The 19,317-nt window shown below is 41.0% G+C and overlaps 1 protein-coding gene across 2 annotated transcripts in view; it reads right to left on the bottom strand.

The window, feature by feature from the left end:
* Positions 1-19,317, bottom strand: part of THSD4 (thrombospondin type 1 domain containing 4) — a 621,627-nt gene that overhangs the window by 370,827 nt on the left and 231,483 nt on the right. For both annotated transcript variants that reach the window (XM_073303716.1, XM_073303717.2), the window contains one exon: positions 10,589-10,725. In XM_073303716.1, coding sequence (XP_073159817.1) covers positions 10,589-10,725 — 137 coding nt within the window. The remainder of the gene's footprint in view (positions 1-10,588; positions 10,726-19,317) is intronic.

Here is a 19,317-nt window from a genome sequence, read left to right as displayed (position 1 = left end):
TGCAGTGTTGTCTGTTTAATGACTGTTTGGAAATTTGAGCTGAAATTGAAACATTAATACACACTTTAAAAGCATATACAGTGTATGATAAAATACATGTATCTGGAAAAGTATAACAGATTTGAAAAGTATAAACACAGACTAGCTTCCGTATACAGCTGTTCTTTTTTATGACAATGTCAGTGCATTCATTTCGGTGATGTTGGCCAACCTAATAATTTCAAATTATAATTTGTAAGCAAAGTCTAAATGAGCTCTCCCTGACAGCTAGTGATGAGCTAAGGGCTGGGGAAAAAAGGCTTCAGGACCAGATTGTATTTACATTCACACCTAATCTACCTAGGTATCCAGCAAACAGAGCTGCGCTGCCCAAGTGATAGATTTTGGCTGGGGTTGGGTTACAAATCACTTGAATGCGGGGGAGATAATGAAATATTGTTGTTCTTATTGTAGGAGTAAAGGGCAGTAGAACTGTACTTAGCCTGTGCTCATTGAGGGCATCAAGAGAGAGGGTAGGGACAGGTGTTTTGCTTGATGGTCTGCCTGAGTCATAAGTACTATTAGACCTGCCCGTCTCCACTGTTTAAAGACAGAGCTGATTAGGCTCCATAGATAGTCTTTTGTTTTGTTAAGTGACCACTACAGCTGAAATCGAGTCTAAGTGCTTAGACCTGCTGTGGGACAGTGTTTCTGTGGAAGAGACGGCCTTGTCTGCACTAGCAGCGAGGTTCCCGCACTGAGAGCTCAGCTGAAATCACTGAGAGCTGCATGGAATCTCAAGAGACCAACCAGCAGAGGTCACAGTGGCAGGTGGCAGCAAAAGGTGACGGTGTAGGGCCATGGGCAACAGAGCGATGGAGTCAACGGTGGCACAACAAACACAGTGGCCAGAGCGTACAGTAAGCAGCTGGAGGAACGAGCAAGGTGCCTTCTTGCCCCCCACCTGGTAGGTGAACTCATGTGAAAGCACCTCTGAACTCTGAGTCTCCACTGACCAAGAACAACACTGGTGAGTGTTAATGAGGCTGTTAAGAATGCTGGAGACACAACAGAGTTCATGCGAACAAACAGGGCTGTGGCATCATACTCTATTTAAGCAAGAGACACCACACCCTACAAACTGGAGACCAATGTTAAGTGCATTGTCACTTGTTCATCCTGAAGTTGAACACTGGTTCTGAACAAGACCAGCAAATGCTCACTATATTTCTTCAAGAAACTCAACTGACTGTCTAGAAGCACGTGGTGCAACAGTGAAAGACTCAACAGTTGAAAAAGTGAAGAACTCTCCACAAAAAAAATTTGCTTACAGGGCTGATGAATGCACTGATGCAAAGGGGCATCAAGTATTAAGTCATTGTGTATGTTATCTAGATGTCAGTGGTAGGCCAGTAGACGCATTTCTAGATGTTCAAGTTATAGAAGACACATCTTAGAAGAGTTAAATGCTTGTCAATTGGACCGCAAACAGATGGCTGCTTGTGCATTTGATGGAGCTGCAAACTTCTCTAGAAGACATGGTGGAATACAAGCTTTGCTCAGAGAAAAGTGTAATCCTAATCTCTTCTATACACACTGCAGAGGTTATCTACTCCAACTAGCGCTAGTACGAGCTGCAGACTCTTCAAAAGACATTTAAAAAGCTATACAATTAATGTCTTCATTATATTCTTCTTTCTGCAAGAGTCCAAAAACTGAATAGCTTGGAAAATATAGAAGATACACTGGGACTGAAGTTCAAATTAGTCCAACCTGGGAAAACCCTCTGGCTTTCTCATGAGCAATCCTCGGCTGTTGTCTTAAAATTACTCCAGCCATTATTACTGGCTTTGGAAAGTATCTACCAAGATGGGATGGATCTAAGTAGTGAGGCTGTGGATTACTTTTGCTACTATGTTCAGAGAAGACTGTTGCCATTCTCCCCCTTGTAAGTCTACTGTTGAAACCACATGGGTCATTAAACAATACCATTCAGGCATCTGCTACAACAGTAGTAGACCTTTGTCCAGCAATAGAAGCTACATTTGGATCAATCAGAGAGCTATCCATTGAAAAAGTACTGGAAGAAGCAAAGACTTCAGTCCAGAAGTTGAGTAATGAAGGCATTTATATTGAATCCTTAAGTGAAGAGGACAAGAAGTGTTTGTTAAGACAACTGAAAAAGTACAGAGACTTGATTCTTAAAAATCTACAAGAGCGACTTATAGATTCTACTCAACCTCTACGTAGCTTTTACAGATCCCTGTCCTACAAAACACCGATAGTTGAGTGGAGTGAGGCACTACCAGCAATGGGACTGCCATGTGCTCAGGACAGAATAGAGAATTTGAACGTAGAGTGGAATATCATACGACGAATGAATCAAGATTTGACTTCAACTTCTTTTTTTATCATCATTAGTGACTTGACCCAATCTTTGTGCTATGTTTCCTGGGATGAAAGAAGTAGGAATTCATCTCTTGTTACTCCCAGTCACAACAGCTACAGTTGAGCGTTCTTTTGCCTCATTGAACAAAATTTTGTATTCTGAAAGAAGTCGCCTTCTGCCTGATCATGTGAATGATCTAATGAGCATATCAATTGAAGGAATGGAAGTCCTGGACACACGAGAAGCCACCAAAGATGAACACATTGTATTCGAGAAGTTCATTAACAGAGTTGTGCAAAATTATAACAAGAAACCAAGAAGGATGAAGAGGTAGTGCTTCATAGAAGGCTTGAGTAGCCAACTTTAATTTTTGTGATGATTTTAAAATATGAGTTAAATCTAATTAAATGGTCATGAAACATTTTTCAGTTTTTACTATGGTGCCATAGAGACACCTTCACCCTCACAGTCTCACCCCTCCTCGGCCCTGACCCCCCACCCTTTAAATTTGAACACCCTCCTCCCCGAATTTCAATTCCTGGGGAAAACACTTGAAAGCAAATCTTCTCTTCTAAATGAAGCCATGAATCAACTATCCGTATCTAATGCACAGCACAGGATTGACACATGAATGCTTCCAGTTGGAACTTTGCTTGTAAATATGTTTTGGATGGCTGGAGAAAACAGAACAAGAACACGAGGTAGGGTGTGATGATTTCCCTTGCTAGCAAAGGGAAAGGCCATGAGATACAGTATGAACTGTTTATCCCCTGAAAACTTGGATTTGCAAACATTTGGCTTAATCAGTGTAATCTCTTGCTTGTCAGCAGCTGATGATAATGCATAAACATTTTGGAGGAACACACTGAGGTCAGGGGAGTTATTCCAGATTTATAATGGTGTAAGTAGGAGCAGAAGTTATCCTCAAATCTTTTCAGCTGGCTTAGTTAAACTTTAGAAACCTGTGAACCTTTTTGTTTGACTTTGAAGGGGAAACATTTCTAATGGGAAAGAGTAAAGTAAAAAAGAAAGCTGTCAAAATTAAAGATCGGTTTCCAACTTCCTGGGTTTTATTTGTTTTTAAGTTCTTTCCTCTCTACCCCCATAATATCTTTCTTACAACTAAGGGCAAGTTTTTGAATAACTGCCTTTCAGTAACCTGTGGTTAAAGTGACTGACCTAATAAAAAAATGTAATTCAATACATTCCTCCTGCTGTCAACATAAGGGAAAAAAACTGCTCTAGTTACTCTCCCATCTTACTATAAGAAGTCAAGTTGCAATGGCTCATCTCAAGATAGAATGCAGTGAAACTTACCTTCATATTGCTGTTCATCTGACACACAAGTCCGCTTGTATCTTGTGTTCGGGTTTTTGCCCACTAAAGTACAATTGCAAAGAGGCTAAGGGCCAGATTCTGCCACCATTATTCTTGTTGAGTAGTATCTTAGCCCGTTATTTCATGGTTAATGAGGTGGAAGAATCTAGTCCTAAATTAGTAACTATGTTGCACCAAGACTTTGGCGTGAATTATGCCCCAATATTAGTGAATATTAGGTTGCAAATGTTTCCACTTGATTCCAATGGGAGCCCCGTTCACCTATCCAAAGGCAGAATTTGGCCCACTGTGTGCCAGAACTACAAATGAAAAATGTTTTTTGCCACAGTTCCATGAAGAAGCTAAATACTCACTCTCTGAACGCCTTTCTAGCTAACTGTGTTCAGTGTAGTTCTGAACTTGACAACCTGCATCCATTATCAAAACCCTGACATATACCATCCCACCCAAAGGGTGGTATGTACAGTCAAATACAGTCATGATCCCTAAGGAAAACATTTTTGGGCTCCATTCAGCTGTGCAGTTTTATTGGCAAGATTTCTTTCTTTCAGCTCCATTCAGAAGCAGTTTCCTGCAATGCAACCAGCTTTTGTTTGAAGACAGAAGCTTTAATCTTGCACCGAAAATTTCCAGCTCCTCCGGGCACCAATGCTTGTTTGGTCACATCTGGAGTACCCATGACAGGTAATGTGATAGCAAGGGTTTGTTCCCACCTATTCCTTCACTGCTATGTTATGCTATTCCTACTGAAGGTCAAAACAACAGACTGGACTTCTACATAGATTACTTCCGTCGACGTGCACGGGCTGAAATTGTGGAAAAGCAGCATCACTTGCCCCATAACCTCAGCCGTGCTGAACACAATGCCATCAACAGGAACAACTCTGACAACATAATCAAAAAGGCTGACAAAGGAGGTGCTGTCGTCATCATGAATAAGTTAGAATATGAACAAGAGGCTGCTAGGCAGCTTTCTAACTCCACATTCTACAGGCCATTATCCTTTGATCCCACTGAGGATTACCAAAAGAAACTACACCATCTGCTCAAGAAACTCCCTGAAAAAGCACAGGAACAGATCTGTGCAGACACACCCCTAGAACTCTGACCAGAAGTATTCTATTTGCTTCCCAAGATCCATAAACCTGGAAATCCTGGACACCCCATCATCTCAGGCATTGGCACACTGACAGCAGGATTGTCTGGCTATGTGGACTCTCTCCTCAGACCCTATGCTAGCAGCATTCCCAGCTATCTTCGAGACACCGCTGACTTCCCAAGGAAACTACAATCCATCAGTGATCTTCCAGAAAACACCATCCTGGCCACTATGGCTGTAGAAGCCCTCAACACCAACATTCCACACAAAGATGGACTACAAGCTATCAGGAACAGTATCCCCAATAATGTCACGGCAAACCTGGTGGCTGAACTTTGTGACTTTGTCCTCACCCACAACTATTTCACATTTGGGGACAATGTACACCTTCAAACCAGCGGCACTGCTATGGGTACCCGCATGGCCCCACAGTATGCCAACATTTTTATGGCTGACTTAGAACAACGCTTCCTCACCTCTCATCCCCTAATGTATTTGCGCTACACTGATAACATCTTCATCACCTGGACCCATGGAAAAGAAGCCCTTGAGGAATTCCACCATGATTTCAACAATTTCCATCCCACCATCAACCTCAGCCTGGACCAGTCCACACAAGCGGTCCATTTCCTGGACACTACTGTGCTAACAAGCAGTAGTCACAAACACCACCCTATACTGGAAACCTACTGACTGCTATGCTTACCTACATGCCTCCAGCTTCCATCCGGGACACACCACACGATCCACTGTCTACAGGCAAGCTCTATGATACAACCGAATTTGCTCCAATCCCTCAGACAAGACAAACACCTCCAAGATCTCTATCAAGCATTCTTAAAACTACAATACCCACCTGCTGAAGTGAAAAAACAGATTGACAGAGCCAGAAGAGTACCCAGAAGTCACCTACTACAGGACAGGCCCAACAAAGAAAATAACAGAACGCCACTAGCTGTCACCATCAGCCCCCAACTAACATCTCTCCAGCATATCATCAAAGATTTACAACCTATCCTGAAAAGGGATCCCTCACTCTCAGAGATCTTGGGAGACAGGCCAGTCCTCGCTTACAGACAGCCCCCCAACATGAAGCAAATACTCTCCAGCAACCACACAAAAACACTAACCCAGGAACCTATCCTTGCAACAAAGCCCAATGCCAACTCTGTCCATATATTTATTCAAGAGACACCATCATAGGACCTAATCACATCAGCCATGCTATCAGGGGCTCGTTCACCTGCACATCTACCAATGTGATATACGCCATCATGCACCAGCAATGCCCCTCTGCCATGTACATTGACCACACCGCTTTGTAAAGCGCAAAAGAATAAATAGACACAAACCTGACATCAGGAATCATAACATTCAAAAACTGGCAGGAGAACACTTCAACCTCTCTGGCCACCCAGTAAAAGATTTTAGGGTCGCAATTTTGCAACAGAAAAGCTTCAAAAACAGACATCAACGAGTAACTGCTGAGCTTGAATTAATATGCAAACTAGATACCATTAACTTGGGTTTGAATGGAGGCTGGGAGTGGCTGGGTCATTACACATATTGAACCTATTTCCCTAAGTTAAGTATCCTCACACCTTCTTGTCAACTGTCTAAATAGGCCACCTTGATTATCACTACAAAAGTTTTTTTCTCCTGCTGATAATATCTCATCTTAATTAATTAGCCTCTTACAGTTTGTATGGCAACTTCCACCTTCTCTGTATGTGTGTGTGTATATATATATATATATATATCTTCTTACTATATGTTCCATTCTATGCATCCAATGAAGTTGGCTGTAGCCCACGAAAGCTTATGCTCTAATAAATTTGTTAGTCTCTAAGGTGCCACAAGTACTCCTGTTCTTTATGCCTAGGAATATTATACTAATACTAGACAAGCTTGACTTGTTTGCTTACTTGATGAGGAAAGGGCAAGATCCTACAAATGCTATTTTTAACGCATTGAGCCAAGACATTTGTATGATTTCAGAGAAGAATCCCCCACAAACAAATGGAAAGTGACTACATAAATATTCCATGTGCTATAGACAGGTGAAGGAATTCAGATAACTTTAATAAAATTGTCTTAAACTCTTTGTGTAAAACCTGAACCAAAAACTTTAACGTTATGCATCTTCATTTTCCCCATCCAGAACCACAGACAAGACGTGCAAAAATACTACATGAAAAACTGTGCTTGCAGCATTTCTGTCTTAACAAGGAGTGCCAGAAAGGTTGCATCAAAAGCCTGTTCTCATGAGAAGTCTTGCTCAGTTTTGCAGGCCCAAGTGATTAGGAGAGAGCAGGTGAAAACCCTGATTTTTTGAGGTTCGCTTATCACTACTGCAACTAGCAACAAAATCATTGGGATAAAAAGAAGAACAAAAAAAATGAATCAAAGTAAAAAACTTCAAGCAGAGAAGAAATGAAAGTTATCCAATCTAATCTTTTAATTATTGAAATGGAGAATAATGAGATAACTGCACACCAAATTAAGCTAACTGATACATGTGATCAATTATGACATGAGTTACAAACATCCCATAGTTACAGCAAAATTGCACAAAACTCTGTGGAAAGTACTGTGCAGTATACAGTAGTTTCATTGAAAATAATAGTAACTATAAACTACCCCATCACATAATAGTTATGCAAACTCCTCATGTTACCGTGCTGGCTAAAGAAGGCTAAGAGCCAGTATTGAATTACTGACCTCACAGTGTTTGCAAAAGAAGGTACGAACAGATGAGGCTAAGAGATGCATTTACCAAAGCAGGAAGAAGAAATTCTGAAGGCAATCAGAATCATGTCAGAAGAGGTGGTCAAGAAATTAAAGTACGGACAAAACTCCAGGAGCAGACAGAATAATCCCAGAAGTCTGAAGAAAGTCACAGGAGAAAAAAAAGAGGGATTTCATTAGTGAGTATAGTTAAACTAGGGATAATTTAAAATAGGTTCTCTTTTCTGAAACTTACATTTTCAGGATCAGTTTAGTATTCAAAGAACCTGGTTAAAGTTTCTGGCTTGCTTGCTGAGGAGCCCACCTCCTCTGAATACCCTAAAAAGAGTGACCAAATTTCTAAATACTTATCCTCTTTCTGGTGCTTCTCTTATTTAGTACTTGATGTGAAAGCTTTTCCATAAAAGAACAGCATTTTGCACAATTTCAAAGGAGGACAAGTCACATTTGTCCATTAATTAAATAGGTTTTAAATTTAATCTTTCTTCAAATCAAACAAGTTGTAGCCATATCTCCAAATGCACATGCAGACTGCAGAAAAGCATGCCCAATTTAAGCCAAATCCCCTAAATGCACATACAAACTGAGGCAAGGATGCATATACACAACATCACACATTGTGAGTATTAATCAAAAACTGAGTTCCTTCAATGGAAAGGACTATGGAAATGCAAATTGCTGTATCAACTTAATTACTGTGTGCACACTAACTTGACAGGAGCTGTTAGAGTTTATCAAGCATAAGTGTTTTTAAGTCACCTTAATGCACATACATGATAAACGAATCTATTGTGTCAACTTCTAAATACCTGCATGACAGATCTCCCCCACCCCCCCCCTTTTTTTTTTTTATCCTATAAGGTTACAGTTCTGATTTAAAACCACAAAGGAAGGATTCAACGTTAAGTAAAAACATTACCTTATTTGATTTAAGCTAGCAAGCAGAACATATTCTGCCCCTTTGATACACTAACACCACACATTAAATCTAGGAAAGACGATGGGTTTTTTGTCCAAGTAGAAATGTTACACATTGCGGTGATTACAATTACACTACTGAATGGATTAGATTTATTAGCCCATAGTAGGAAACCTTTCCTGAAGCTATACATTTGTGCATACACAATATCGATAATTTCAATGTTCATATGCCAGACTGTCCCTATGAATCGAGTACATTAATGTTTAAATAACCTACATTGTATCTGCAAACAATTGAGTCCCTTCTCCTGCCTATTTGGAGACACAATGCATGTCCTCAGCTCATCTTACCCTCTCACTCTACTCTGATGTGGAGAGAGCCAACACAGAGTATACAGGTGTAGAGTGCTTTTAGGGCCTTTAGCACCTACAAAAGTGGGCAGAATTGGTTTCATTTGAGTTCTTTTGGGAATGATATGCTATACCAATTCATTGAACATTACTGAAATAAGGAGCTTTAAAAATAAATACAGAGGTGACCAGCATAACAATAAAGTAACAAAGCATAAGACTCCCAGGTAGCATCCATTTCATATTTATACTATGGGTTTGGAACACGTATTAGATTTTTGACATCTCATCTGAAGGTTTGGAAATTAACAGACTGCATATAAACTTCACGATGGCAAAATTCTGAACAATATTTCTCATTAGGCCCCTGAGAAGCCATCATTCCTTTTTACCCAGGACTTACAAATATAAACGCAACATCCTATATTTTGTATTTGCAGAAAGCATCAGGAAAACAGGGCTGCTGGTTCAATAAAAAGTCTGTATCTCAATTCCGCTATTGGCCACCAATCAGAATAGTAATTAAAAAAATTCTGGCCCTTATGAATCAGTTTTAAATCAAGGGATCTTTACTGATAAGCAACTTCACACATATCTATCATCTACAAAGAAAACTCAAATCTAAGACTGCTTGTACTGCTAAAAATACAAATACAGACATATGCATTGCATTGTCCAGATGTGTACAAGTAGAAGGAATCTAATAGAAAAGATTTCTAATTTCTGAGATTTCTTCTGGCAAAGCAACAACTAAATTTTTCCTTTTTCATATTTGGATTCATAAGTCACATTTCACCCACTTGTTAAAACTTCCCAGTGTTTCTTCTGCCTACTGACACTGGAAACAGTCAAACACTGAATGCCACTTACTTGCAATTATTAGATTTCATTTCTAAACCCCTTCCCATATACCAGAGACTTGAAAAATAAGCTCTCGTTTGCAAATTCAACAGATAAGAGCTTTTTACACATTTTTCTTATCTTATTGCATCAGAGGTTTTAAATAAACATAAACATCACATTTTGCATAAGAATGCTATTATCTCACAGAAGCTGCAGGGCATTTACCCTTTATGATGAGAATCCAGATATCAGATTGTGTAAAGTCAACACAGTACCTCATTTGGACCCTAAAGAAATGACTGTATATCCAATCGACAATTATTTGTGTTCTACCAACAGAACACTAGATCACCAATAAGGAGAATAACTTGCATCTCTTAACTGCACATAAGGGTTGATGGGAAAAATTACAGTGTTGCTGGTTAAATGACAAGTACTTTAACATTTAATTGAATAAAAGTGAACCACTAAGTCTTACCATCTGTTTCAGCTGAGAAAGAAGAGAGAGATCTACATTCCAAAGCTAAAGCCAAGTTGCTTTCTTACTTTTATTTTTACTTCCATTGTTTTGCTTAATAAATTACTGGGGAGTTTAATTTGACATAGGGATAAACACCTCTTTTGCAAGAAGCTAAATATATGAAGAAGTTCACTGAAAGCCATCTTAATTCTGGTCAGAAACTTCCACACAACCTTTCAAAATTCTCTCAGTCACTATTTTTACAGTTTTACATATAATTAAAGTATGATGAGGACACATATTTTTCATATCTATGAAAAATATAAGGTACATGTCAAGTTACCAAGACATCGAACTTTCACAAATCAGATTGCATCAATCATTATTGGAACTTGCATAACACATAAGAGACACTCCAAGATGAATTGCTAAAATTCACGCATTCAGATGCTGGCCTTACCTTGCATTGCCCAGAAACACAGACTGAAGTTCCATTTTGATCACATGGCGTGCCGTCTATTACTTTTTCAGCTTGTCTCACATAGAACCGGTAGCCTATTGCTCGGCAATTCAGTTCACACTTCTGACTTCCCTTCACTAAAGAAAGAAAAACACGTAAGTTCCTGCTACCAAGTCTACAGATGTGGTTTAAAAAAAAAGAAATTAAATGTTAGGCTGAGACCTTACCCCTGATTTGGAGAGGGAAAAAACAAGTAGGCAAGTAGTCTATAATATTAAAAAAAATTGGATAGGAAAATATCTTTTTTTTAACCTCAAGATTATTGCTGATTTTGGAGAATTCCACAGAAGACTTTTAAATAACAGAATAGCTCCTCCAAACACCAGCCTTATTAACCCCGACCTCCACTCCAAGTAGTTTGAACGTAAGACTGTAGCTGAGAGAGAGACCCAGAAAGAGAGGAATACACACATATTACACAACTAACATGATAAATGCCTAACTTCATGGCTCTGTCACCTGGTAGTGATTGTTGCTTCCTTTTCCTGTTCCTATTCCTTTGTCTACATGATTTCTCTTTGGATTAGAAGTCCTTCAGAGCAGAGACTGTCTCTTCCCTTTTGTCAGTCAAGCACACTTGGGGGATATAAAATTAAATAACAAACAACAATGGGCCCTAAGGAAGAAATGTCAGAGTAGAATGAAAAACTAAAAATTGGATACTTTGGTTGAACAAAACTCTCCTCTAAGATCCTGACACCACTAAGACCATGACACAGCAACACACTTATGTACATGCTTAACTTTAAGCACTTGCGTAGTTCCATGTTCAATTCATGTGCATAAAGTGCTTTGCTAGATTGGAGCCTAAACCAGACCTAAAATCAAAACTAAGGAAATACATCCTCAAATCTGAGCCCATCAAAATATACTCCAGTACAGTTGGGCCACAGCTTATAGGCACCCTTCACAGGATCATCTGTGATTCTAAAGTCCCAGAGGTGGATGACGAAAAAGAAAAAGAAAAGGGGGGGGGGACAAAGAGGAGAAAGCGCAGATTCCACCTTAAATCACATCTAAAGAAGAAAGTGCCTGGAAGGCAATTGCTCAGGATCAGCAACAGAGCATTCATAGGTTTCAGAGTAGCAGCCGTGTTAGTCTGTATTCACAAAAAGAAAAGGAATACTTGTGGCACCTTAGCGACTAACAAATTTATTTGAGCATAAGCTTTTGTGAGCTACAGTTCACTTCATCATGAGCTGTAGCTCACAAAAGCTTATGCTCAAATAAATTTGTTAGTCTCTAAGGTGCCACAAGTACTCCTTTTCTTTTTTAGAGCATTCTTAGTAGCTTTCTTTGAGTTTGAAATTCATTCCCTATGATGGTCAGAGAAACCCTGACATTGATGAGCTTCAGGTCACACTGAAGTCTTCTCTCCTCAATCAAAATATAACATGTAGTCAGTTTATTTATTATTACAGCAGGTGAGTCCCCGCTGAGAGTTAGGACACTGCCAATTGTTTGAGTCAGTTTTAGTGACCAATATTTTGTATGTTTTTGATTCTGTTGGAAAGTGTGTAACTAGTCAAATACTTTAATAAATAAAAGCTGTACTAATAGCCAGTTTGCTCTGCAAATATGTTATTTAGGGAATGAAAGCGGGCAGAATTGTCACCATTATGGAGGTTCATTTGATGTGGACTGGTAAGAAGGTTATAAAGTATATTAACAAGGGACGTTCGTGGGAAGGCACAACAGATTATATTAAGGCTGATGGCAATCTGTACATACAAATGAGAGTACATGACTATGTAAGGGTTACAATAATATATCAGCAGGCAACATCTGTGGATGTGCTAGAGGCAGAGTAAAAGGGATACAGGCTGAGAGAGAGAGAAATTTGATATTCTTCTATTCCCTCCTCAAAGAGCTCTTAATACAATGCATGAGCAAAAATATTTGTTTAAAAAAAATCCACGCAAAAAACTGTGCAACTAACAAGACATTTTCTAAACATTATAGTTGAATTACCCAGGGCCAAGCTGGCCCTCCAATGTGGCAAAACCCATTGGGACCCGAGGGAGTTTTCTCCAAATTCTTCTTTTGAGGTAGGTGTGAATGGGTTGTCAACACAAAACAGGGGCTCTAGCTCCCAAAGAGAGTGGATCTCAGTAGAGACACAAGGACTTCCAGGAAGAAGCTTTGTGTCTTCACATTGATCCAGGGCAGCCCACCACGACCCCTGTGACAGTACAGATTCGGCATTAGCAGCCACCCCTGGAATCAGTTCCCTAACTCTTATCTTTTGCGTGCTTCCTGTTTGAGGGGCACAAAGCTGGTCATCCACCCACTCCCCACATTTAAAACCTAGACCCCTGACTTTTGTTGCTTCCCAGCCCATCACCCAGCCTTCATCTGTAAGTGGTCTTTCTAGATTGTAAACCCTTCAGGGCAAGACCATGTGTTCTACCAGTCTGTAAAGGCACCTGGCACACTGTTGGTGCCATACTAGCAACAGAAACATTTCCATATAGTATGTTTTTCCCTTCATGATGAAACACCAGCAGTTCAAGTACTGAAGAATATCTGAGCAGTGCAGCAGACTATCCTATTACGTTCTGTACTATATGCCCTAAATTTTTCCTTGCTTATTATAAGTGTTCAGCTTAGCCTCATTTCTAAATTCTTTCTAAAACAGCCATATAAACTCCTATCAGCACAAACCTCTGTCTCTTGAAAACTTCTTTTTGGCAGAAAGAAATGCCTTTGGACACTTCTTTAAAACAAGCCTCCAGATATCAATGTTTCCTTTCTTGCAAATGCAACCAACACAAAGTGTTTTATTACCGCAACTATAGTAATACGTCAACTAATTTCACTAAAGCTACTGTACCACCTTAATGTCAGGGATCAGGCTCTCCAGATACCAAAATACAGTAATCCTTAAATAAGAATTGGTTTCAAAGCATGGGAAATACTCAGAGGGTATTCTCAACAAGAGAGCAAAGTCTCCATGGTCATAACGTATATTCATTAATCCCCAAATTCAATGGCAAAGAAATGGGAAGAAGAGAGTATTCATCCCACTATATATGAATTAAAAACATATGGACCAAAGTTGATGCTGTTGAAATGAAAGAGATTCTATCCACCACACTTTAAAAAGGTATAGTATTATAAAGGGGTAGATTGCTCATAATGCTCACACAGCGGATTAAATACACAACTCCTCTAGGAAATGGATGGCTCAAGGATTTAGAAATAAGCTAAAAAGCCTTTCATCTTTAAGTCACCAGTTAAAATCAACCCTTGGGTGAAAGTGACAAAGTCATTACTATTTCATGGCTGTTCAGTGGCCTGAATGTATTGACTTAATGATCTTAGTTCAGTCCAATTGCCCATATTGCAACTAGCACTTGCATTACAGATACCTCTGGATGACCCTGTTATGCCTACTAGTAGTTTCTCAAAAATGTGGCTGAGATATGCTAGAGGGCCAGATGAAAGAAGTTTTCCATGTTAATTCCTTATTAGTCTGTGGCTAAACAGAGGACTTAGGCACCTTCTATAAGGAGTACATTACTTTTAAATAATGCATATTGCAACCACCACTAGGATGTCTCGGTATTATGATCCTGATCTGTGTGTGCTTGGCTAGATTGGGGCCTATGGGCTTCATCCAATGCAAAAAACATTCCCCGAAGTCTGATTCAAACAACAAATCACACTTGGTCTGGAAAATACTTGAACTTCCTATTCTGTTTTAAAGTGCTCAATTTTCCACTCTCCAGGCAGAGCAGGAGTGTGGGGCAGAAGGAGAAGGGGAGCACATCTCATGTTGGTAAAGTTCTTGGCCTCTTATAGAAGAGTTTGTGACACATGCTGTTCTTGTTACATATTTGTAACTGCCCTTTTGAGAACAAGCCAGTTGTAAATCCAACACTACAAACTTTTATTGGATCAACATTTAGCTGCCCTGCTGCATTTCTCTTGGGCTACAACACAGGGTAGGAAGCTGCAATGACATGGAGAGTTTTGGAATTTAAGAAGAAAAGACAAGGTGACCATATACAAGATAACAGAGTTCCTTTCCCTCTGGGACAGGAGCCCTCTGGGGCTGGTTCACATTCTGATGAATTTTTAAAAGGTAGTTTTAATTCATGTACTTTTTTTGTTATTAGATCCTTTGAGTTACTCCCAATTTATGAGGTGAGATGAAGTCCCATTTGTGTGACTACCATATATAGTTTGAGAAACCCTGATTTATAGCTTTCACTTCACAGCATTAAATTAATGATGGAAAAAATCTGCAAGGGCTCTCAAAGCACTTGAGTTCACTAAGCCTATAAGTTGGGGGCGGTGGAGACTGCTAAAGTCAGAATTTTTTTTTTCAAATCCGATAACATTTAGCTTTCTTTAAAAAGCTAAATGGTATATGGCATTAAACTAAACACTTAACAGACTATTTCTGTGTGAAGGACTGATCACGCACAGGTGCTGATAGCCTCCTCGTTTCAATGGAAATTGAGGGCAATCAGCGACTCAGCTAAGCACTTCGTTGGAGTTAACCCCAACCTGCAGAAGTACAGCTCCCAGGAGACCTGTGCTAAGATGAGACTGTACTGTAAAGAGTAATTTTTTTTGGAGGAAACATATTTATGTATATTGTTTAAAAAAGTCAACTGGTACTCATGAAAGATGTCAGATTGACAGCTCTAGCCCATGAAGATGTTAATGTATCCAGAGCAGGTTTGGTGCCAAGCAAGCTTATTTCACACTGCCCTACCAATATCTCTAAGCTGTAGGATCCACTTGAAAGGCTGAGATTTTTCATTCTCCCTACCCATTCAATCCTTGACTTCTCTGCTCTTACTGGCAACAAGGGATTCAATTAATGGCAACTAGGATTCCAGCAAATAGAGAGAAAACTTTTAGGGAACCTACCCCTTTCCTATCCTCATGTTGTGGGTGCCTACCCATGAAGAAGTGGGTTAAGATAGGTCATAACACACAGATTGCTAACCATTCTTCAAAGGACAACAGCTTTGGTCACCATCAATCGGGACTGGCTTTGAACTAGCATCCCCAAAGTGAAAGGCACCATTAGCTCATTAACTACTGGCATCATCATCCAGTCCCCCAAGATAAAAACATTCATTAAAAGTGCAAATCAGGATGGGGATAGGAGTAATAATATTTGACACACTAAGAAATTAAAGGGCCACCTGTTTTGGTATATTTTAATTCTTCTATGGAAATACTATTTGTTCTTTTCCCCTTTTTGAAAGGTTTACAAAATAACCTGAATAAACCCCATGCATTCTAGAATTACCAGTTTAATTAAACCAGACATGGGAAAATTATATCACAGACTGTGCCTACTCCAATTAAAAGGAAATGGTCCAGCTGTTTAGGCCTCAGCTTGACCCTGCTGTAACTCAAAGTTTGCTTATTAATTTACAATAGTTCTTCACTGCCAGATTCTATACCATTTTCCCCTCAAATGATTTGTTGCCCAGTTTTATTATTACACTGCACTTCACCACTGGAGTAGTTGCATGTAAACTATGTTATGCTTGGCACCACTTTACTGCAATTGTGAGTGCACGAACAGCCTGATAGGGCCTGTTGGGCAGCATATGCAGCCTCAGGGAACCCAAATAACTAGTATTTTCAGGAAAGCTGGTTGAATAGTCCTTATGGTAGAGATTATAATCTTCCAAATGCAATGTGGTATGCAGTGTAGTTTTAGCTGTGTCGGTCCCAAGAAACAAGGTGGGTGAGGTAATATCTTTTATTGGACCAACTTCTGTCTCTCTCACCAATAGAATTTGGTCCAATAAAAGATATTACCTCACCCACCCTGTCTCTCTAAATGTGAAGTTGAGAGTCTGAGTCCAACACAAATCTGAAGGGGGGGAGGAAAAAAAAAAAAGAGTGGTGTAAACGTCCAGTTACTTGTAGCCTGAAGCCAGCACAAGGCCCAAGCAGCCTAGCTGAATGCTGACATTTTTCTTTTGGGCAGCATAGAGGTGGGAAGGAATGTTCTTTCCCCAGACACTGCACAGGCATATAGTGGTTTTGCAGCTATTCTAGCCTAGGAGCAGCCTATGTTTCATGCCCTCAGAATTGAGGTACATTTGAAATTTCTGAGAGGCTTAACCATGCCTCTTGCTCTCTCTCACTCACACCTCTTCCAAACTGTGGGTGTAACTGGAACATTGGCAGTAAGCAGGAGAAAATATCCTAGCTAGCAGCCGCCTAGATGATTTGTCAAGGGTTAGTGCCCTGGCAGTTCAGAATATTCAAACAGGTCTGAAGCCATTAATTAGCATATTTCTGTTTCTCATGTGGGGAAACTATTAAGAGGTTGTGACAGTGCGCATTCACTTCTTGTGAGAGCCTTCTGTCAGACAGGTGTGAACTTGCACTCTCTGATCCCAACGCTCCATGTCAGCTGTTAACCTCGTCAGGCAAGTCTTCAGTGGCTCAGCCTTCCAGTTAAATCACACAAAATCTAAAATGGATGAAACCCTTCTGCAGGACTGGATTAACTCTCCTGTGGGTCTGGGGCTATTAGATTTTGTGGGGTTCCTGCGGGTTTGGAGTTGGGGAGTGGGCTCAGGCAGGGGATTGGGGTGTGGGAGAGGTTATAGCTCCAGGTGGGGGGGAGATGGGCTCTGGGGTGGGGCCAGGGATAGGACGGGGGGGTTGAGGTGCAGCAGGAGGTTTGGGCTCTGGTTGGGCGTTTGGGTGCAGGAGGGGGCTCTAGGCTAGGGTAGGGGTACACGAGGGGGTGTGGGGTGTAGCTCCGGCTGGGAAGTGCTTACCTCGGGTGGCTCCTGGTTGGCGGCACAGCAGGGCTAAGGCAGGATACCTGCCTGCTCTGACTCTGCGCTGCGCTGCTCCCTGAGATGGCCGGCCAATGGGAGCTGCGGAGCCAGCGCTGGGGGCGAGGGCAGTGCACAGATATTCCCTGAATGCCCCTCGCCTAGGGGCCACATCGGAAAGCCGGCACTCACGGTTCCAGCCCTGGGGAGCACCGAGGCTCAGGGAACAGTGTCTGGCCCATGGTGCGGAGACTGCGGGCTGGATGAAAAGACACAGCGGGCCGCATCCAGCCCATAGGCCTATGGGGGCCCCCTTAGCCCAAAGCCCTGGACTGCAGCCCCTAAAGCCCCTGAATTAATCCAGCCCTGCCCTTCTGGGGTAAAAAAGGTTCACCAAGGGCAATCACTCTACCCTTGTTGGTGGCTGCAGCCCTGTCTCTGGCCTCAATTCTCATCCCCTCTGGGCTAGCGTTAAGTCCATCCCTGCCCTGTTATAAAGCAGTGCCTGGAGGGCTTCCTCCCTGAATACTCAGCTCTCCAGGCAGGTCGCCTCTCACATTCAGTTCCCTTCTGGGAGGGTGGGGGGGAAGGGGGCAGGGTAACAAAGTTCAACAAATGGTTGGCCCTCTCTAGGGTCTTAGTCCCATCCTTGAGCCCTTTAAATTCTAGCCCCTTTCTTGGGCTTCTAAACAACACTTGCCCCCTTCTCGGGGCCTGCCCACTATTCTGGGTCCCGACCCAGGAACCCTACAAATAGCAGCCAAGTGCTGCTTCCTTTAATAATTGCTACTGCTATTCCCTGGGTCTCTTCCCATCTAGCCCCTTCTTCTTCACCCTTACCTCAGGGCTGAAGTTCTGTCTGTTCCCTGTTTGAGCAGGGTCTCTCCCAAGCCTGCTGACCTGGAGAATTCCAGTCTTCCTCATCCTTCTTGTCCATCCAGCAACTGCTCTGCTTAGGCCCTGCAGCTCCTTTTAAAAGAGCCTGTTGGGCTCTGATTAGTTGCTTCCTCACAACCTTTCTAGGCAGGCCTAGAGGGCTCACCGTTACTGCTCCTTTTTTAGGGTGAGGTATGGTAGGACCATGATGATTCAGAAGGGCCTCAAAGGGCCTGGTAAACCCCATCACAGAGGTCTGTCCTATATTTCTGATGATTGAAAAATTAATTTGGTACAGAAGCATTTTCCCTTCTTTGTCATCAAAGACAAATGCATGCTACTGCTATGGCACTGCCAACTAGAAACAGTGTCTAAACAATATGGCTGAACCAGAAGCAGCCAGTTTAAGTGGTCCATAAATGGATTATATCCTTACTACCTCCATGTCTTATGAGATATATGAATACACAGTCTCTAAAAAATTTAGATGAAATAAAAAAGGACTCTTCTAAGTTTTTCAATATGCAACTTTAAAAGGAGAGTTTCCATTGTCATTCCTTAATTTGAGGGAAAACCGAGAGGGCAAAGAAAAGCTTTAAAAAACTCTGCCACATCATTGTTCGAAAACCGGTGAAATCTCATCATGAGTAAAATCTACAGAACTATCTGGTGCCAGTGTTCACTGTTAACATTAAAACTGTTAAAAATCATAAGAAACACTGACCCCCGAACTCCTAGGTGACAGCAGCATAGATTTAAATTCTCCTCAAAACAGAAACAAAATCCTGTGTGCTATGGTACCAATTTATCATTTAAACAGAAATATTCTAACTACATATCACATGCTATTAAGTCGGTTAATACACTTAACCAGTCACACTCTTTCCAATGTTCTGTAGTCTTTAAGTTGTAGCAGGTTAATCACCCCTTATTTGCCAAGGGAAATGCCACTAACTTAACTTTCCTTCCGACTGAGAGTGATATTGTTCCATACCTTGCATAATGACAGGTTTCAGAGTAGTC

The sequence above is a fragment of the Lepidochelys kempii genome, chromosome 10, assembly GCF_965140285.1.
Source record: "Lepidochelys kempii isolate rLepKem1 chromosome 10, rLepKem1.hap1, whole genome shotgun sequence".
NCBI classification, from domain to species: domain Eukaryota; kingdom Metazoa; phylum Chordata; order Testudines; family Cheloniidae; genus Lepidochelys; species Lepidochelys kempii.
Note: the sequence above shows the minus strand (reverse complement) of the source record. Positions and strands in the feature narration are given on the sequence as shown.